The sequence below is a fragment of the Ictidomys tridecemlineatus genome, chromosome 4 (genome assembly GCF_052094955.1).
Source record: "Ictidomys tridecemlineatus isolate mIctTri1 chromosome 4, mIctTri1.hap1, whole genome shotgun sequence".
Lineage (NCBI taxonomy): Eukaryota > Metazoa > Chordata > Mammalia > Rodentia > Sciuridae > Ictidomys > Ictidomys tridecemlineatus.
Genome location: NC_135480.1, coordinates 127,811,692 through 127,834,311, shown reverse-complemented (window position 1 = coordinate 127,834,311; position 22,620 = coordinate 127,811,692). Strand labels below are relative to the sequence as shown.

General features: G+C 38.7%; 1 protein-coding gene across 7 annotated transcripts in view; it reads left to right on the top strand.

The window, feature by feature from the left end:
* Positions 1-22,620, top strand: part of Ntrk2 (neurotrophic receptor tyrosine kinase 2) — a 355,622-nt gene that overhangs the window by 259,139 nt on the left and 73,863 nt on the right. For all 7 annotated transcript variants that reach the window (XM_078047396.1, XM_040285611.2, XM_040285612.2 and 4 more), the window contains one exon: positions 8,812-8,942. In XM_078047396.1, the coding sequence (XP_077903522.1) occupies positions 8,812-8,942 (131 nt within the window). The remainder of the gene's footprint in view (positions 1-8,811; positions 8,943-22,620) is intronic.

Genomic DNA, 22,620 nt, shown 5'->3' with positions numbered 1-22,620 from the left:
GCATATTTAATTGCTCACCTTTTGTCTTGCTCTTAGCTTATCTTCAAACTTCAAAATCTCCCCCCAGCCTCCATCCTCCGGAGTCACCATGCTATCTCTGCCTGCGTGTGCCCTCTCCCCTACTCCAAAAGTTGCCGCAAAAATAGTCTCCATTTACACCCCCACTGCATCACTACTTCACCCACAGCAATCCCCCTTCTACTCTCCTCAGCATCATCCTTAACGCTTCTCCTGATTCCAGTTTGTTCAATTTTGGTCTCCTGTCTTGTTCTTCCTCATAGTTATTCTCTGAGAATTAGTTCTTGAAGACATCCTCTTCTTTCTTTGAAATCACAACTTGATCCCAGCTTTCCTGAGTATGAACCCCACCTCTGAGAATAATCAGTCACACTGAGCTATGAACCTTTGATGGAAAAGGGGCTGAAGTGGAATGATGGTTGGGGTAACTGGGCAGAACTCACCCTCAGCTTTAATGTATCTTAAATCTTTTGTGAGTGAAGCAAAAATACATATAAATGGCATGGATGGGTAACTGGAGGGGACCCATCCTCAGATCAGCAGGAACCTCTGTGAGAATTAGATATGTAGCCACAACTCACTTCCCTCCCCCAGGAGTACCGCAGCCAGAATGATCTTTATAATGATTTGTTGTGTGAGTGTGTGTGTGTGTGTGTGTGTGTGTGTGTGTGTATGAGAGAGAGAGAGAGAGAGAGAGAGGGAAGGAGGGAGGGAGGGAGAGAGAGAGAGAGAGAGAGAGAGAGAGAGAGAGAGAGCATTATGGACTCATACTATGAAATGTGTGATGTATGTGTTGGAGCAGACCCCAGATGTTATTTACCCCAAATCCATCATTAAAGATGAAGAAATGGAGGCATAGAGCAATGAAGTCATTTGTCCAAGAGTCTCTATTTATTTGTGCCATAACTTGCCTAAATTACTTTGAAATGTTCACGGCCTCCAAGATCCAGTCCCATTCTCCCATTCTCCCCTTACAGTATATTGCCCTCTGTGCTTCTTGAGGAAAAACCAAGACAAATCACTTTTTCTTTGGTACTCTTTGGTCTTTTCTTCCTTCTCATCCTTGCTCTTTTTCTTCTCCTACCCTAAATACTCTGTTTCCCACCATTCTTTTCTCTGTTCAATAACTTACCTATTTTTACATGTTCATGTTATTATTTATTCATTAAATAGTTTTGATTGCCTAATGTGTTCTAGGCCCAGCAGTGGGTTCAGGGAAATTGCATGCATTCATCAATTGCATGCCCAAAGGGCCCTTGAGTATGCCCAGAGGCATTTATTTTTATTCCATTATGATGCCAAGAGCTATGGACTCCCTGCACAATGCTTTGGCTGAGGATGGCTTTTTGTGACAAGTGCTGAGCTCTGCCATGAGATAAACACTTAGGAATCTCACTACTTACTCTAAAGACTTGTTGAGGATGTTGACCTTGTGCCAATCCCCTGTGAAAAATTCTTTTGATTTGTCCCTAAATCATGACAAACTGTCTTGAGGACTCTGACTTCTCAGAAGGAGGTTATGCTTTGGGGTAGCCTAAATTTTGTAAATTATTGTGTTTGCCCTTTGGCTTTGTTAGTCAGGAACCTTAGAGTCAAATTATCACTGAAGATTAATATCCATTTGGGACCCTGAAGCCTGTATGTTCGCATCTCTGCTTAATAACTTGTCTTAGCTTTCTAGTCTACTTTATCTTGCTTGTTATTTAAGTTTGTATTTTCTTCATGTATTATAAAGTACCAGAAATCTTTTGTGAATAAAGCAAAAGGGAAGGATATGATGAGTATATCTACATGAGTTTCTCTGCCCTTTTAGGCCTTGAGTTCCTTGAGGATAAATGTTATTTTACCCTTCCCTTGCCCAGGCCCTAGAAAATTGCCCAGGTATTTTTAGTAAGTGCCTAATAGTAGCTTGTGGAACTAAACTGACAAAAATGGACCCATGATTTCCTAAGTAAACAGAGTAAAGCTTACATACTTTCTCTTTCAGTTTTTCACAAGAAGGCTAAGGACAGACAGAGCATGGTGGTGAATAGAATTCAAGCCTTGCCTATTATTAATTGTGGAATCCTGAATGAGTTAGTTAGCTCATTTAATATTTTTTTCTTAAATTTGAAAATTGAGATAAGAACACCCTACCAGATTGCTATGGAGATCAATAACTCTTGTAAATCTCTCAGCACATCATCTGGCCCATAATAGCAATCGGCTCATGTTAGGTGTCTCTTCCCTCCCTATTTCCTTGTTTCATTGGAAATAGTACTTGGAAAAGGATAAATAAGTGGATTGCTCTGTGACCGCATGTAAGTCAATTAATTGTGGTGTCATCTGTAAAATAAATGTGGCCATTGACCTCATTCAATGGGATATGAAAATTAATTGATGGTAATGCACATTGGGATTTTTTTTCTCCTTTTTAAAATTTAAAGTGCTTAAGAATGGCTTAATGTTATTATATGTCCTATTTTCATCATTAGTATTATTTATGAATATATGGCCTGATCTTGTCTTAGCATGTTTTGTGTCTGTGGGTCTTAATAATATTTATTTTCCATTTACTACCAATGTATCTCTTAAGAAAAAATGTAGATGAAATTCAAAACTATAGTTTTTATCTTTCACACAAATTTATTTATTTTTGGTGGATGATTTTGCTCAATTCATTATACTGTCTAAATTTTTTAACTCTAGTTCCAGCACCTTTCAAAGTATTTAACTATTACATTTTGCTTTTCAACTTACATTTTATGTTTATATCAACATTTTTCAAGTGAAATTTTTATTATGAGGTACTTGATCAAATGCTTACCATGAAAGTTTCAGTATTTCTAGCTGAAAAGATATTAACTAAATGAAATCCCTGTTTTCACTTTGGTGATGGGAACCTTGCTGTTAGACCCAGTTTTGAGCCTGAATTACATGGTCCACGGGTTGTTCTGAGAGGCTGGGGACTGAATTCTAGCTTGTTACCCTGTAGCTACATTGTCCTAGAGAGGTCATCTCGCCATGAAGAACCTCACTCTTATCTGTCACATGTGAAGGAGTCCATCTCCGGGACATTCAAGTTCTCTTCCCATCACAGTGTTCAGTCCTATAAAATGGGACTGTTAAGTCCACCTTCCCTGAAGAATACAGAGAAATAGGAATTTCCAGATTTCCTAAAAATACCCTTTGAGGGTATGCTGAGTTTCATCTTCCCACTCCAGACTTCAGATCACTTAGAACTTGGCATATATTAGGTACTCAATAAATGTTCTATTGAATGTTCATGTGCTGAGCAGGAGGTGTCCACTGGCCCAAGGATTTCTATAGACCCCATTACTGAGGAAACGGGGAGGAAATACCTCCTGAAACCTTAAGTGGATAAGTTATTTATATTTCTGTTAATTTTAGATTTTGTAGTAATGGATGTGGATATGGATTAGTAAGTTATCTATTTCCTGTGTATATATGTAAAATATTTACTTCTGGGAGAATTCTATACCAAAATCTTATTCAAATAATCCAAAACTGTGAACATTTCCAGAAACTGCTACAGCTACTTTGTGACACAATGTATTTTTCAGTGGCTCTAATGTGATATTAATACAAAACCAGAAATTGGATCCATTCTTTTTGCAGATGATCAAGGGCACCATATTTCCATTCTAGAAAATTCCATCAATAAAAGATACCCCAACAGTACACAAAGGAAGGCGTATTTCCCACAACTCTTATTGATACCTCCTTTTAAGGATGAGGGGAAGGGTAGAGTGAATTTCAGAAAAACATTTTCTTTAAACCTTTTTTTAAAAATTAACTATTGTTTTGAATATTCCTCCAAATACAGGAAGCCATTGTGGTAGATTTTATTGGAATTATTTATTTATTTATAATTACAATTTATTATAATTTATTTATAATTCATGTTGAGAATGAGGTGATTTTGCTCAAAAATCAGGAAGTGAGGCAGGTGTGGATAGGTCCTGATGCTCTCATGGAGGAGAATAGAGAAGCATATCAAGTCTCCAAAGTGAAGAACAGGAAATTGACTGATCTAAGAGAAAAGAAGCATGTAAAAATGTTGTCTTATTTATTGTGGAATCCTTAGATTCACCTCACTCCAAATATATGTGATGAAATGAATCAAAATGTTTGCATAGACCTTTAAGACAGTTATATTCAAAGTACGAGTATACAGTGATCTAAGGAGCTTGCACACAGTGGGCAAGCTTATTACCCACAGCAATAAGTGCACCGCTTCCTTGATGAAGACAGTCTTGCTCCCAGAAAAAGTCAGCTTAATGCCAAACAACCAAACCAAACCTTCCAGTACCTGTGGCCTCTGAGCTCCTCTATTGAAAGACAGAGAATAAAGGGTGGCCCTACGAGTCTGTAGCTTAGGCAAGTTACTCCATCTCTCTGTTTCTGGATCCTGAGAAGGAAGACAGCAGCAGGGCAAAGACGGAAAGAGTGACACAGGTGGGTGAGGGGCATCACCAGGATGTCAGCATGAGGGGCAGAGAGGTGCCGGCTGATGGCTCCCTAAGACATGTTGCAGGATAGCTGGGCCCCTGGCAGAAGGGAGAGCAGTCATGGTGAAACAGGCATGCCGTGCTGACAAAACCCAGATAACAGGTGGGATGCCTTCCTCTGAAGAGCCATACAGGGTAGGTATGGGTGCCAGACACAGCCAGGTTTTCATTTGACTAGTAGAGGCAAAAGAAAGTTTAATGAAAGTTTGAGATAAGGCATTTGTATTATGGCAAGTGATGAGCCCAAGGGGGCACCCTGGAGGAGTTTCCAAGAGAGGAGAAGATTTGAACCTTGTCTGGCACAAGTAAGAGCACTGTTGGGGTGAAAGGTTGGGTGAGGAGGGACTTCCTGTACTGTTTAACAGAAAGAGGAAGTGAGGCAGGTGTGGATAGGTCCTGATGCTCTCATGGAGGAGAATGGGGAGAAATCCTTAGTTCAGGAATATGGAAGCTCCAGATTAGCTGTTCTCCCCATTCCTGACACCTCAGAGAATGGGCATGTGCTACCTACATACCCCATAGGGCTGAGATAATATAGTGAAGCAGTATCTGTCTGTGTTTATTATCCTCAAACATATTTTTCAGAAATATTTATATAACACAAACTGTATGCAAAGCATTGTTGGGCCCTGCCAGTAATACAAGTACAAATAAAAATCTTTACCTGTGTCCCTAAGTGGCTTCCAGTCTTATGAGAGAGAAATTTATTCTGTATAGAGATAATACATCCGCAAATGAACATTGTTCAGATAATTTAAAACCCAAACCACAACAAAGGCAAAAAAAAATGCAAATAACCCATTTCCTAAAGAAGAGGTCCATTTTCTGCTTTCAAGGTCAACGTGGGAAACTGGTCTCATCAATTGTGGCTTTCAAAATGATGAAATTAATTGTGTCTTTAAAAATTTATTTCCACCATCTTTTTCTTCTGATTAGAATATTAAAAGAAAAAAAGTGTCTAAATCAAATGCAAAACTGGTTAAATACTTGCCTTGGCCTGGTTATAGTGTAAAGTAAATCAAGTGGCAATTTAATTCCCAATGAACATGTGACAGCCATGGAGTTAAATATTAGATTTAAATAGGGCAGCTAATTCTCTGCAGAAATCACATTTGGGTCTTGATATGGGCACTCTTCCTAATTAACGCATTTCTCTACTCTTAAATTCAGGTGTTGCTACTGAAACATGAGAAATTAATATTCATTCCCATATCCATTAATATAGTTGCTCATAAAAAGACCTTTTGGTTTCATCACCCTGAGTTCCCGAGGCTCAAGCATTTATGGATCAAAACCACTCAAATTATCAAGGGGAAGAAATCCCATTAAAGCCAAACTTTAATAACCCCTTGAACTTTAAATAAAGTTGTATCTTAAAAAGACTAGGTTATCCATCAATTTAGAATGGATAAATATATGAAGGTACAGTCCTCCCACAGAACATTTTAAAGTAATAAAAGGGAAAGAATTACTGCCACACACACACACACACACACACACACACACACACACACACACAGTAACTCAATCTCAGCGACATGGTTATATGAAAGATGGGAGATCTGGAATATATGTACCTTGAGTCCATTGATGTAGGTTCTGAAACAGGTGAGACTGAATAATCTTTTACTAGGGAATATAGGATACATAGCATTAGAAACAAAATAATAAAGAAAATGATTAATACAAAATTAAGGTAGTGATCTCCCTGGAAGACAAGGAAGAAATTAGTTACATAAAGAAAGAACCCAGTGAGGCAGTGGTGCTTCTTAGGTGCTATAGATTGAACATCTCTAGTCCAAAAATTCCAAATCCAAAATGCTTAAAATCCAAGTTTTTGAGCACCAACATGATACCACAAGAGAATAATTCCTCACCTGTCCTTCTGCACACTAAACATATTGTATACAATCACCTTCAGGCTATAGATATAAGAAGTATAAAATAATCCGTGAATTTCATGTTTATATTTGGGTCCTATTTCCAAGATATCTCATTATGTATATGCAAATATTCCAAAATCCAAAAATATCTAAAATCCAAAACATTTTTGGTTTCTTGCATTTTTTATAAGGAATGCTCAACCTTTAATGATAATCTGTTTCCTAAATGGATGCTGGATTCATAGGTACTCATTTTATTATTCTTTAAAGTGCAGAGTGCTTTACATATTTTTGTTTTTAAAATTATAGTTCAAAATCAAGAAGAAAATACTTTTAAAGAAAAGTTATCAAAGTACACCACCATACTAAAGCTGTACTTTGTCCTGAGCACCTAAGATGTATAAGGGTTCAGGAGGTAGACCAGGCCCACTCAGAAACTCAGGGAACTTATAAATGTGGAAATGTCACCAAGCCTAGGCAGTGAGGAGATGAGTTTAGGAATGAGGTCTTAGACCATCAGGGTTGTCCCAGAATGTTCTCTAAGGGAGTTATAACCTCAGCTAGACCTTAACGGTTAAGGGAGGCAGAAGGGAAGCAGAGAAATTATTTTTACCTTTATTTCTTATATACATCAAATCCTTGTTATGTTTACCACAATTTTAAATTTAAAAAGAGACTTTGTGGTATAGGAAAAAAGTGGACTCTGAATTCAGATAGATTTGGGATCAAATCCAAGATCCCCATTGCCAGACCAAGAATACTTGAAGTTCCTACAGACTTATTCCCCATTTATAAAACACAAAGAAGGGTTCACAGGGTTGTGAGAATGAGCTAAGACAACATTGTTGGCTTCCAATTCCATACTCTAGAGAAGATCATGATCTTTCTCTATCTGTACATAGCTACTAGAGATTGAATCCAGAGACACTTTATCTGTATCTCAAGCCCTTTTTATTTTTTATTTTCAGACAGGGTCTTGCTAAGTTGTTGAGGATCTCACTAAATTGCTGAGACTGGCCTCAAACTTGTGATCCTCCTCTTTCAGCCTCCTGAGTTTCTGGGATTACAGGCATGTGCCACTCTACCCAGCACAATCTTTTTTAAAAAATAGTCTTCCCTGGGTATTTATGTGAGATTAGTTCCAGAAGCCCCCTCTGATACCAAAATCCAGGATGCTCAATTTCCATATATACAGTGGTATAGTGTTGGTATATAATCTATGTATAACCTCCCCAATTCTTCAAATCAACTCTAGATTACTTTTGATACCTAATAGAATATAATTGCTATACAAATAGCTGCTATACTGCATCATTTCAGGAATCACAAGAAAACAAAAGTCTGTACATATTTAGTACAGACACAATTATTATTTTTCCAAATATTTTCTATACAAACTTGTTTAATCCACAGATGTGAGAGTGAAAGATACAGAAGGCCAGCTGTGCTACCAATTTAGGGACAAAGAGTTCAAAAAAGATTCAGACTGGGGGAATCCCCTAGCTAAGGGATTAAACCTTCAAAGTGCTGGGCAAAGAGGCTCAAGCTTGTACTATTGTTTTGCCTACAGAGTCTCCTTTTGAGCTTCTTTATTAGCTCTGCCCTATCTTTTGCCTTTCTCTGGTTTCCACCTTGCAGCCAATGGGCTTATTAAGAACACTTGACCGCCTCCTGCCTTGATCTCCATGAAGCATATGCATGAGTGACTTTGGCCAGCTCCAGAGCATAAGGAAAATAGCCTGTCTTCTTATTCATCTATTTTTGTCTCTTCTTAGCTATGGAGAGCCAAGGCCAGGACATTATTTTAGAAAGGGGCTAAGTAAGCCAGGCGTTAGAGAATCATTTCTTGTATAAACAAAAGTAGTCACCAAGGTTCAACCATGGTCTAGTGAGCTACCTCACTGGAAAACTAGAACTAGGGTGAGGCCAAAGTCTTTGTTAGCAATGCATAGATCTGCACTTTTTCTTGTCCTCTGAGGCTATCTCCCTCAGGAGTCTGTCTTCATAAAAACTGAGGGATTCCTGGGATCCCTCTGCCTTTCCCAGGGGATATTTGACCAACAAATCTGGCTTGTAAAAGACTTGCTGTTAATGTTAATTCTTTCTTCATTTTTTTTTCCTTTTCCCAGTCTGTAAAGTTCATTAGTCATATCTTGCAGCCAACAGCTAGTTATCTAATTTTATCAAAAACAATGTTTGGGTTCTGGAAAGTAGCCAACAAAACCTGTGCCAGTCTTTGGGGTGTGCTGTGAAGGTGGACAATGTGCTCCCCTTTGGTTCACAGTATGTGGAGGAGGGAGGATCTTGGGTCTGCAAGTTCACAGGATGTGTCCTGGAGTCCCCACCCTCTGTCTTCACCTCAACACACTATAATTCCAAATTCTGTGTTTGTTTTACAGTTGTTCAGCACATCAAGCGACATAACATCGTTCTGAAAAGGGAGCTAGGTGAAGGAGCCTTTGGAAAAGTTTTCCTAGCTGAATGCTATAACCTCTGTCCTGAGCAGGATAAGATCTTGGTGGCAGTGAAGGTAAGAGAACGTTTCAAAATGTCTCCTGATCCACCACGGTCACACTGATGTGTGGAAGTTTTTTTCTTTATTTTTTAATATTTTGGTGGCCAATTCGAGAGTCATTTATGCTTATTATGGTGAATGTGTTCAAATTCCTTTACCTAAATGGGCAGTCAGAATGGGGTACATTCAACTGTTAGTGGTTCTGCTCAGGGGCAACCAACCAGTCCACAGGCCTTAAATAACTCTGAGATACCCATTCTTTTCCATGCTTCCAGAATTTTGGATGGAGATCAGTGATGTCAGGAAGTCTTGGAGACTCTAACTTGTCTCCCCAGTTTTCTTGGAACTTATGCCATGCTCAGTTGAGTTTGTTGTATGTCGGAGATTCTGGAAGGGAGGAGGACTTCACTTCTGGCAGCCTGTTCCACTGAGTTCTCCTTTCATACTATACCTTGTCTATAGAATTCTTCCAAAGCCATAGGATTTTATAAGTGCAGGCTTGATTTCATCAAGGGGTGGGTGATGTCTCCTGTGGATTCCACCATGCCAGAAGACATTCAGTTTCTAGTAATGGGAAAGAAGTCTGAGAGTCCTTCATCATAGTCATCCCCAAAAACTCAGAAAGAAGACCTTATTATTCAATAAGATAACATCATTAAAGGGGATAAAAAAATCCATTGAGCTTTGTAAAATCCAAGGATTAACAAAAATAGCACAAAAAACTTTAACAGATCTCTTATATATGCATTATCAAAAAGTTTTTAAAACCTCACTAAGGTATTAGGTAGCATATGCCAAGCACTTAAAAGAAGCATGCATTTATAGATTGAATTAAGAGCTAAATGATATGGATTTGGCTACCATAGTAAAACTTAACTCCTTGGTATAATATAAGATGGTTTAGTTTTGTTGTTGTTGTTGTTGTTGTTGTGTGTTGTATTGTATCTCTGCCAAACAAGGAACATTTGTATCAATGATGGGGTTTTATTTGTTTGTTTGTTTACTAGTTTTCACCAGGAAAACTTTTCATTTCTTTAAAATCAGGTGCATATTCCACGACTGGTATATTTAGCAATAGAAAAACTGTACATTTGTTCTTCTTGTTGAATGAAATTAACATGTTGGAAGGATGCTCCAAAACTCTCAGAGAAGGCTCCTAAGAGCTACACTTTTCAGTGAATAAAGGGCAAACCCTTCTAGAGGTAATAAATCAATCGAGCAAACATCATCTCTCCCAAGACAGGAAAATGAACAGGAAGATTGAGAAAGGTGAAAGGGAAGGGGAAGTGAGATTCTAGAGAGATGCGAGGTCAAATGGGGTAGATGGTGTCAAAGTAAGAATCCTATTGGGAGTTCAAGAGATGTTTAATTCCCGCTGTTGCGATTACTTCCTCCTTTCTTTGATTTACTCAAAAAGTTTCGTTGTTATCTTTTTTTAGCACAAAATGTTCAGAACATTTGGCAGTGTTATATCTGTAGTTTTTGCTTTTTCCTTCTATTCCCCCCACTTTTGGAGAAGTGGGACCAAAGGTGTCTCTATTTTTATAAATTCATAGACTGATCAAATGTTACAGTTGGAAGAATTTTAGGGAACATCTAATCCTAGCCTAGCTGTGTGTTTAGGGGAGGAAACAGAAGACATGTTCTGGGCCCATGTTCTGCACTGCTACTTAGAGGCTATCCAGGAAGCTAAGTCAAGCCTTCTGACCCTGAATTCACTTTATGGTGGGACTGTGAATTGGGGAAAATCCTGAAAGATTCAGGAATCCTACATGACAGTATAGAAATAACTGAGAGACCTCAGCCAGATACAGCTATAGAGCCAACACATTTCTCAGTGGGTATAGCCTTTCATCTTAGTACCATCTTTTATTCTGTGCCTATTTCTCTATATTTTTTGCAATGCCCTTAAAGAGAGGGTCTTGCGTAGCAAAATCTAGGATACCCTCAATCTATGTTCTATTTCCTTCTGAACACATGCTAAAATATGACTTTAGGGATTGAATCACTAATAAGGCAGGGTTAACTGGTTGTGACGACATTTAACCTTGAACTGGCCTTAAAAAAGACTATTTCACTTTCTTGCCCACTGCTTGCTTCTCTTTGATTATATCATCCATCACTACTGTCCATGGGGCCCTTCTCTGGTTAAATTCCAATGACAAATCTAATCCCATCTTGAACCAGACCCAGGACCTCATCTTCACATACTCCAAGATATCTTCTGGATTGCCAAATAAGTTTTTTGCAAATTAGTGACCAATGATGAGTGTTTGCTCTTTAAACAACACTGGTTAAAAGGGGAGAGATGGAGGACTCAACCCTTTATCAAATCCTGACTTCTCTCTGCTACTTTGTCTTCTTGTTGAAATTCAAATGAAGCTGTCATCTCAAATAGAAAGAAAATAGGTCCTGCAGATTAAAAATTCACTCTAATTTCATGTTCACAAAACTAAGAATTCTTATCTTGATGACCTTGAATGTGAATGTTGAAATTAGAGGTTTTGCTTATGTTAGCTAGAGTAATTTCACACTTCAGAGAGGGTACCCATTTAAACTTTCTGGAACTCAGAGGCTGAAATCATGAAAGGGATAAGTTGGATCTTCCACAAGCTCCAGGGTAAACTAGTTCAGAATAACCTATGGACCTTTCACAGAGCTGCCTCTCTTCAGCTTACTGTGTTCATTTTTATGGCTTTGGGCCAAATGAAAGCATATTCAAAAGGCTAAATGAGCCTGGGAGGAAACTGTCTATGGTTTAGCCCTAACTACTATTAAGGGATTTTTAAAGAAATGAACAAACTGAACACAGCTTCCAGGACTGCCCAGCCTCTCACCTCTGTGGAGTGGCTGCCGGGTTGCTTCTCTTCCATTGGAGGCACTTGGGGATGTTTGACAGCCTTTCTGCTGTTGCCTAGCAACCCTTGCAGCATTGATTATGCATGGTAAGAAATAGCAGCTATTGTCCTTTTCCCTTCTCTAGAAAGAGCTGACTTTGGGTTGCAATCTAAGGCTTTACATTCAGATTGACAGACGTCAGATTCCTATTAATTCTGATATTGCTTCTCTCAAATTATTTTAGAGCTTGAGAGATCCACAGGAAATAGCTTTGGGTGGATGTAGTTCTGAGGCACATGCAGGCATTCAAGGGTACACAGGAACTGTGTATGCCTCTCCTATGACTCTTGCTTGTTTGGATTTAACCGGACTGCCCTTTTCTTGATATTTTTGGATGACCTTTGTTTTTCAGTGGAATGTATTTGTCGACAATTTTTTCCCTTTACACTGAATTACAATTGAAGAGCCCATAGAGAGGAGAAGAAATTGAGAAACCAGTCTTTGATCGAACCTAGTTACTTTACCTTTAAGTAACTCGATCGCCAAGGAAACGCTTCCTCACAGTTTCCCTGCATTAACTGTGGGTGCATTAGCTATTTTTGGTTCCATCCAACCTGCATTTCAATAGCTACAATTCCTACAACATTTTGTTGTGCCATGAATGCAAGTTGATTTTTGTGTTGTTTTTTTTTTAAATATACTCACAAGTCTGCTTTGTAGGATTCATGGCTTCTCCTCCCTCTCCTCACTAGCTCAGGTATATTTTTATCAACATAGAATGCTGAATATAAGATCTGAGATATCATATATATAACCCAAACCTCATGTTTTATAGATGAGAAAATCGAGACCCGGGGAAGTTGAGTGACTTCCTCAAGGTGTCAGCTAAAGGAGTTGGAGGTGCTGCCCAGGAAGAAGTGGTGGCAAAATAAGAAATGGTGAAATCTGAGTTCAGCAGACACTTTCTGCTTTAGTCAGCTGTTTTGTCACTGCAAGCAAAAGACCTGACAAGAACAATGTAGAGGAGGAAAAGTTTATTTGGGGCACATGGTTTCAGATATCTCAGGCCGTTAGGTGGCTGACTCCATAGCTCTGGGCCCAAAAGTGATGTGAGGCACAACATCATGGCAGAAGGGCATAGCCAAGAAAAGCAGCTCAGGACATTGCTATGAGCAGCAGAGAGTTTTGTTTACCAAGGACAAAATATAAACCCCAATGTCACACCCCCAGTAAGCTATCATCCAGTCACACATCACATGCCTACAGTTCCCTTCCAGTTAATCCATATCTATAGATTAAGTCAGTGACTAGGTTAAGACTTTCATAGCCCAATCATTTCACTTCTGAAAATTCTTGCATTGTCTCATGTATAAGCTTTTATGGAACTAAATACTTTCTTTGGGATCTCACTACTTTTTTTTATGTTTCTCAATTCCTTTTTGTCAAGGAAATAATGGTGTTTTTCAGCACCAAGCAATTTGGAAACATGAACGGATGGATTCGCTACCACATTACCAGAAGGCAGGCCCAGAGTAGCACCCAACATACTGTTGCCATTGCCATGTTTGTATGACCCCCAACCAGCTCCTTGGTCCAACACTCTGTTTAGTTTGTCTCTTTGGAGGACTTTCCTTTGACTGCCCTCCCTAGCCAAATCAGACCTCTGTGATATATGCCATTAAGGCACTTATACATGCCCTTTATATGTTATATATAAATCTGTGGGCTTAGAGTCGCATATTAGAGTGACATGTTCTCCTGTATATTAACCAGGTCTTTTAACATATTGCCTAACATGTAATACCATGCAATAAATGCTTATGGAATGAATTAAGGGATGGATGGGCAGATAGATGGATGGATGGATGGATGGATGGATGGATGGATGGATGGATGGATGGATGGATGGATGGATGGATACACAGACCATGGAAATAGTTGCCTTTTGATGAAGTTGGTAGTTGAACATTTCTAGGCAAGGAAATGATTTGATTAACTATTAAGAGAGCTGAAAGAAACTGTAAAGGTGATAAATAATAATGTAATCTCATGATGAATCATTTTAGAAATGATTGGGTAAATAGATGGATACTTAGTTAGCTTAACTTCCATGTTCTGCCAATGAGGAAGCAGTAACATGAAGAAGATTAAGGTCCCATCCAATGTCACACAGCTTGAATAAGGTCATCGAGTGTTAGACCTAGGACTCACACTCAGTCCAGTGTTCATTTTGTACCACATTGTCATTTATTGAATTTTACATGAGCTTTAATAAACCAAATTGAGGGATTTCAACACAATGCTACTTATCAAATAATGCAGTGGAGTATGTTATGCTCATTTGTATGCAATGATGAGAGATACTTTCATGTTCTCCCAAGTGGAAATTTAATTCAAGGGAATTAGTGGAAACAGGAAAACTGGATTCCTGAGGGAGTGTGTTGACCTCAGGGAAATTCAAGCAAAGCTTCATATTCAGTTTTCATAAAAGAAACTACATAATGTTCATTGGAAACCCAACTCCAACCAGTTAAACAGAAAAGAGAATTTATTGGCTACTAGAAATCCATGCTACTAAAAAAGCTGCCTAGTATTATCCTAACTCCAGACCCTGCTGGATCCAGGGAACCGATAGTTTTGTTCTCTCTTTCTCTCTCTCCCTCTCTCTTTCTGTCTGTTCTTCTTTCCTTCTTATTAGTTTAATTCTCAGGCATATTATTTTTACATTGTTATAAAGACTTTCATCCTTGCAACTCAACCGAGAAAACTTTCCTTCTCAACAATATGCAAAAGTGCAAAGGATAATTCCTACTGGCTTGTCTTGGGTTGTGTCACAAGAGCCTCTGACCAGGAAAAGGAATATTATGATTATCTGTACCCACACCTCAAAATGGAATATATGTCAGCTCTACCAAATACACATGAACCGAACATGGGAAATTATTGGTTCCCTGGAAGAATATTAGAGGAACTCTTGCCAAAAGAAGGAGGAAAAAGATCTAACAGGAAAAAAAATGAAAGATGACCAACTCGAATGGGAACTGCAGGATAGTGAGACCTCATTGTGACTGGAACAGTTGGTTTCTAAAAGCTCACTCCAGATCTGAGGTAGCTCTTGTGACTGTCCCTTCTTTATCTTCTCAGCAGGAGACACCAGGGATTCTCCTTTGGGCTTCCCTGCTAATGCAGTGCAGCTGTCTCTTGCCTCTGCTGCTCCCTGTTATTTGGCTGCTATTTCCACACTAACTACTGATCACACTGTCTCTATGACTCACATTCTAATTCCCCAAGAAGGGAAACACTGTGGGTCCAATAATCCAAATTGACTCTGCAATGCTGCTTAGTCTTTGTCCCAGGCCACCTACCTGCAATCCAATCATTCAAGGTGGTTATAGAACAGCAAACAAAACAAAAACAAAAATAAATGAAAAAGAGCATCAAGAATATATTAACTCCAGCTCTACCCAGGCAAGTTCATTTTAAAGACAGATGACTGTTTTCTTTCTCTCCTTCATTCTATGCTATGACAGTCATAGTATCCGTCCTTCCTTTCTGATTTGTTATGAAGTTCCTCTCCAGTTCCTCTTCCTGTTTTTCCTTTACACTTTTTTATTTTCACTGATGTGTAAAATTCTTGTCCCCACAAAATGGAAATTTATGAAAATATCAGAGTGTTTCAAAAGACAATTTTTAATAAAAATTGCCCTAAAAATAGTTTGCATAGTTTAACAGGACACAATAACTATCAATTCTATCTTTACAAGGTTCTGGGAACAGAACATTCAATGGTGTTTTTGTTAGAAATTTTGATCATGTTTATTGTTCAGATGTTGCTTAATAGGTTTCTTTTGCTCTCTGGTATAGGTGAACTCCTTCCTGGGGTGTGTGTGTGTGTGTGTGTGTGTGTGTGTGTGTGTGGTCATGTATATTTGTAAGACAGAGATTAGGATATTCTTTGTGAGAATCCCTCATGCACTCGAATTAGGTAGGTTATGAAGTTATTTCATTAAGATCCCTTTCCCAGTAACTTCAACTTTTGATCAGGGATCTGGGTTTTGTCCTGTTGATCACTTACTTTGGTGGCCCACTTTTTGGCTCATCTCCAATTTACCACATCTTTTCAGAGAAGCTAAAAGTAAGATGGAACATCTCACTATCTCACTTTAACTAGGAATTGAGATTAGGCCGTGACAGCAAGAGCATCAGGTTCTAGCCACCAGACCACCAAGGCTGTAGTCACATCACTCTAGTGAGAACTCCTCTGAGATCAAACAGCCTGAGGGTTCACTTCACACCTTTTATCTTTGGGAAGTCTGAATTTAAATAGTTGTGCTGCCTTGTAACTTGTTTTAATGTATCAAAAGCAAATAACTTGAACTACCAGCTCCATTATACCTAGTGGAATTGTCTTGAATAATTTTTCATTAGTATATTCAAGACTTATAAATATATTGCAGTCGTCCACATATTGGAAGTCAATTTCTGATTTACTCTTTTGATTCAATATTTCTCTAATATCACAATTGGCATGACATTTCTTTCAAAGAAAACATTTTTGATATGCAACTTGATGTAATATGTAAGTATAAACCATCAACTTATCCCCTAAATTATTGCAAGTACTTTGAAGTATGTGAATTAGAACTTAACCTTATGGTTCCTTTTGGATGATCAACTTGTTGGATATGAGCCCTAAGAGCCAACATAGCTATGAAAATAAACATGAAGCAGTTGGCATCCAGACTTTGAATCTTGTTTGAGGCTGTCACTTGGTACATAATTGAAGTCCTTTCTAAGGCCAGTACAATCAATTGAATTGATGTGCACACTGTGTTGTTTTCTGGCACAGAGAGGGCACCATTTGACTGTTTGTGATTATTATCTACAATTACTTAGCTTAATATTTCTAGAGATATTGGGAGCTATGTGTTATAATCTCTATAGTTTCTAAGATTTTATTTCTATCAAGTTATTTCTTTCTCTGAGTTTATTAAAATATATTTCTCCTGTGTTAGTTTTGTTTTGTTGTGACCAAAATACTCAACACAAATAACTTAAAAGAAGAAAGGTTTGTTTTATCACATGGTTTCAGAGATTTCAGAACATCCTGTTGGAAGGACATGATAGATTAAAGCTGTTCAGCTGACAGCATCCAGGAGCAGAGATACAGACAAACACACATATATGTCTACTTGGTGAAAGAGGGAGAGAAAAGAAGCTGGGTACAAGACACTCTTCCCAGTGACCTGTTTAACCCAAATATGCCCCTCTGTCTATAGTTTCTACCCGCCTCCTTGTAGTTCATTCAGCCATCAATGAGTTAATGCACTGATGAGATCAGAGCCCCCTATTCCATTCACTTCCCACATGAACCAAGCCTTCAACACGTGAGATTTTGGTGGACATTCCAGATCCAAACCGTAACAACTCCCAAGTTCACTTGTGTAAGAATTTGATAGATGCTATCTATATCTTAAGGAAGAATCTATTAGTTAGAAAACTTGTGTCCAATGCTTAAGAATTGTAACGAAGGCTTACTCTAAATCCTTGGCTAATCATTACTTGTAACAACTTTACAAGAAATGTCTGCCTTAATTCTACTTCAGCTGTATATGTTAGAGGTACTTCCAGCATTCTCAAGACCTACTAATAACCCTCATAGCTGACTTTCTAGAACAGTATTATCCAATAGAAGGATGATGTGAACCACAGTGAAAGCTGCACTTATAATTTTGAATTTCCAAGTGTACACAGCAAAAAAGTAAAAACAAACAGATGAGACATATTTTGTTAACATAGTTTAATTCAACATGTATATAATGTTATCTATCACTTCAACATATGATTAATATAAAATATTAATGAAATATTTTAAATTATTTTGTTCATATCAAGTTTCCAAAATCTGGTATTTTTCAACTGAAGCAAATCTAAATTTGGAATAATCATGTTACAAATGATGATTACTGATATGTGTCTGTTGGCTACTGCTACCATATTGAAAAGTGCATATCAAGAACATATCAAAGTAGTAAAGATTATCCATTAACAATAGACACTCCACTGAATGAACCTGACCCAGAGGAACTTTGGCACATTAATCACACATTCTCGTACATCTTGGTTGCTTGGTTTGGGAGTTTTTTTCATTTTCTTTATACATTTCAAATGCTATGATGGACATCGTGCTTAGGGAGGTCTTACCATAATTTTTTCAAAGTTTTATCTTTCACCTTAACAAAGACACTCTGTTTCTATGATCTCTAAAAGATGCAACAGAAGAATAATACGAGATCAGTATTTTCAAAAGGTCACAATCTCTATTTCATCTTGTCTTTCCTTAAATCACCTATACTTTGAAGTTCATGATCATTCTAATTCTGCAGTATCCTATCATGCCAATGTTTCAAAGCAGGCTTCCTCCCTAACTACCTTCCCACAGCCTTAATATTTTCCCTTACATTTAAGATGCCTTTTTTTAATTTGTTCTTTTTAGTTACACATGACAGTAGAGTATATTTTTGACATATTTATACAAACATGGAGTACATCTTATTCTAATTAGGATCCCTGTCTTATGTGTACATAATGTGGAGATAATCTGACATAACTTTTCCTATGTACTTATATGAATACACCTCAGGTGACTTTTTATTTTTCTTATTTACATTTCTCTTTCATTTGTTTCTAAGTTTTGTGCTAAAATTTATTTCGGGCTACTCTATCATTCCAACTGTGCATCAACATGTACTCCAGGTAGTATCTTGTTGTAGCTCTGAATGAGACCTCTCCCTAGAGAATGTCTTCAGAAAGGATGGCAGCTTTGGAGTGTCAGGAAATATACTGTGAATAAGAAGAGCTGGAGCTGCAAGGTGGGCATTAGGAGTAAGAAAATAGCAATATTTAATGATTGGGCAAATACGCCTGTCAAAATGAAACTTAAGTGGAGGGGAATTTCAGGGAAGGAAAATGCCCCCCTCCATATTCATGGCCTCAGTGCATTGCCAAGGGACTCAGGGAACAGGCCAAGCCTCACATAATTGAGTAACACGACAATCAGCCATGGTACTGTAACAGAGATGATTTTTATAAATAGGGTTGATAGCAGGATTTTCCAGCTTCTGATTGCTGTCTGGCTATGGTTCCACCCTTAGAAAAATTGTCCTTAGAGTGCCAAATTCAGAAGATGATTTTGCCTAAGTTGTTACTGCCATATTTTCTGAATCCCTTAAAATAGAATTGAATCATAATTTTGAAAAAGGACCCAACATGCAAAAATGGATGGGCATATAAGATGAGGCTAGGTTTATGAGATGTGCTTGCCCCATGAATAGTAAAATCTCTCCTAAATCCAAAAATTTTACTGAAGCACGACTTTTGACTTTGCACTAAGTCAGAGTGGGCTCCTTTCCATCATATTTGCTTTGGGGACATAAAAATATTAGGTGCTTGTTAACTTTTTCATGGTGGTGTTACCACAAAGAAAACCCTGTCCTCCCTCCCACCCTCTTTTTTTTTCTCCCTCCCTCTCCCTTTCTCTCCCCAACTCACACACACACTATAGCATTTGAGCAAAAAGATTTTACCTAGAATTTGTTCATGACTTGTGATAATGACCTAAAAGCACTTTTTCCAACTCATTTAGACTGCCATTCAGGAAGAGGTGATAGCCCCTAGCAGCACTACCCCCTCATGCCTTGAGTTGGACCCTGTGCCTTATTATGTATTTTGTTGGCATTTGTGGACCTTATATAAGCAAATTGAATGCAGGTCTGGCTTCACATTCAAATCCTTCTTTACCAAGTATGCTGGGAGGCATCCCAACTTACAATAAATACCACCCACCTCTTTCCATGGTCCCTGGGAAGTGAATTATATTGTTTCCCTCACTTTGCAGGGGAGAAAAACAGTTCAGAGGTACAGGAAAGAGCTGGGATTTGAGCCTGGATCTTTTTTTTTTTTCTAAGCCAAAATGCCTTCTGTTTGAGTATCCCATTGTGAGGATTTGCACTTGATTGGAAGAAGAGGAGAAACTCCTTAGGGGAGTGCATTCATTGGGCAGCCCTCTTCAATCTTAGAAGCAGTTTCATCCACCTTTTTTTATTTTTCTGGTCCTTCCTTCACTTCCACTCTTTACATGTATGCATCTTTCACTTCCAGAGACCATTCACTTTCCTTCCTTTCCCACACTCTTTTCTCTACTTTAAACAGACCTTGTTGTGTCAGGAATTCTTTCAATTGCTTGACACTGGGTTAGGCAGCCAGTGATAAAAAAGGTGAATGGAACACACTTCCACTTTCAAAGGCAGGAGTCGAGACAGATATGTATCAAAAAACATAATTCAAGTCAAGTGCAAGGAATACTATGATGTATGCATTTTGCTCCTTGAGCCTAAGGATAGGACTTGGCATATGTCATTTCCATCCCCATCTCTTCCAAGTCCATCTCCTTGCCTCATCTGCTATTTTGCTACTGAGAAGTTCAGCAAAACAAAACAAGAAAACAAGCAAATGAAAAAATTTCCAAAAGCCTGCCCTTGGATAAAACCAACCTAAACAAACCGTCAAGAGAGGCACATCATTCCTCCTGACTCACAGGGATGCAACCATACTAACTAGATCCAACCGCACTAACTAACTCTGGGAGACATAGGGGATGGTGATGAGCCCTATTTCTGCAGATTCAATGGAGCAGAGACCCGGGATCAAGTTCTTAGTGTTAGAAGTTAGACATGAGCAGTGGGTCCACAGTTTAAGAAAATACTTAGTACAGAACAATTCAGTTAATCAGCAGCCCTGACTCAGTGGTTTTTGCAAGATCTGACAAGACAGCTACTTCATGACCCTGGCCTGATCTCATTGCAGGTATTATCTACTCTTTGGTGTCACTGGCAACTGTTCATTTTGTTATTAAATGAAGAAACGTACCGTTTCCATGGCAATGGCCCCCATCAAAGCTTTATGGCTTTTCTGAGCACTTGAGGATCCAATTCTGCTCACTTTCCCTAGCAGAACCAGTGGTGCTTTTGATGACAGAAACCACATGCTAAAGTGAAGATAGCAAACGGTAGTCCCAGAATTTGACTGGGAAGCCACTCACTGCCTCTGGTTTAATGGAATTGATAGCTATGATTTTGTTTCCTTGGGTAAGGTCACCACTGGAAAAAAAGAACTTTAAACCCTGCTAAATAAAGCAGTTAAGGAAAATTCTAGATTCTCTGAGGCTCCCAGCTGATGATGCTTTGTGATCTTGCACTGTCTCTATCATCCTAATGTTTTCTTGATGATGACACAAGGCAAGCCCTGAAAACTCATTGATATCCTCTGTGGAAAGTGGCCCTAGGCATGGGAATTTGCATATTGAAAACTCGTCCTGTGATGGACATGGTGATGAGTTGCTCAGCACCCTCCCCCTGGAAATGAAGGACTTGCTTCTCCAGTTGCTGGGGAAATTCCAACAAACAAACAGTCCTCAGAAGCCTGCCCCATTAGGGGACTTAGCAATTCCATTCAAGGTGATATCTCTCTCTGGAGATGGTCCCCATACAATGATTGGATAATAAAGAGCTATAATGACTTAGCCCCCTTGACACAACTCAGGACAGCTCTGTAGGTCCATCTTATAGAACAGAGGAGGATTCAGTGAGATTGCATCACAATCACCTCTGTCCAAGCTTTTGGGCAGGTATTGATCCTAAGAACATGCTTTAACGAATGTCTCACATCCTAATCATCATCTCAGATCTCTCCCCAGGGAACTTAGCTTATGGCATATCCCTAGATCTACAGGTGGTTCATATCAGGAATATCCCCAGAGAAAGAGCCAAGCTAAGGCAGCCACCTGGAAAATGACCACCAGGACCTGGCAGTATTCTTGGACATGCTGTTGAGTTTTACAGTCCATACAAATCTGTTCCAATGCTTAATTTAAGTGAACATGAATGTTCACATTTGCTGTTGAACCTTGATAATGACTAGGCATTATCAATCCCCCTGCAGAAGGATTCACATACTCACATGCCACCTCTCATAATTTCTTTCTCCTTATCCCTCAGTTTAAAGCAACCACTCTAAACTTTATTCCTCTCAAAATTTGGTTTTCATGGCTTTATAATTCATTCACCAACATCGATTGAATAAAACCCTCACTGTGCCTTGCACTGTGCCCAGAGCTGGCAATGCAGAGATGGAGATGGCACAGAGATAGATCTCTCACACAGTATTAGTGGTCAGATGTTCAAAATTAGTTTTATTAAGATAAAATCAAAATGTCAATAGTGCTGGTTCCTCCTAAAAGTTCTAGAGTAGAATTCATTTCCTTGTGTAAACTAGATTTTTGAGGCCATCCATATTTCTTGGCTTATTAACCCTTCATCCATTTTCAAAGCCAGGTGCATAACATCCTTTCTTCCCTCTAACCTCTATTTCTGTTCTTTAGACCTTCTCTGTCTTTGCTCTTACAAGGACCCTTGTTTGATATTGGACCACCAGCTGATCCAGGCTAATTGCCTCATCTCAAAATCCTTAATTATATCTGCAGAGCTCCTTTCACTATGGAAAGTAGCATACTCACAGCTTCTGGGGGTTAGGTTATAGACAATGTTGAGGGGGGGGGTCATTATTCAACCTCCAACACCAGTGACCACACCCAAGATGGTATTCCAGGCATAGGAATGAGCATGTCCAAAAGTAAGGGGGCACAATTTGTTGTGATTTGGGTGGCTACAGATATTTCATAAAGCAAAACCATGATTTTCAGAGAAGAGTCAAGGGATCATGGTGCACAGACATGGAGGAGAGATGGTTCATTCAGGACACTGGTTTTGAACTTTGTTTATAGTTATTTATATAAGCT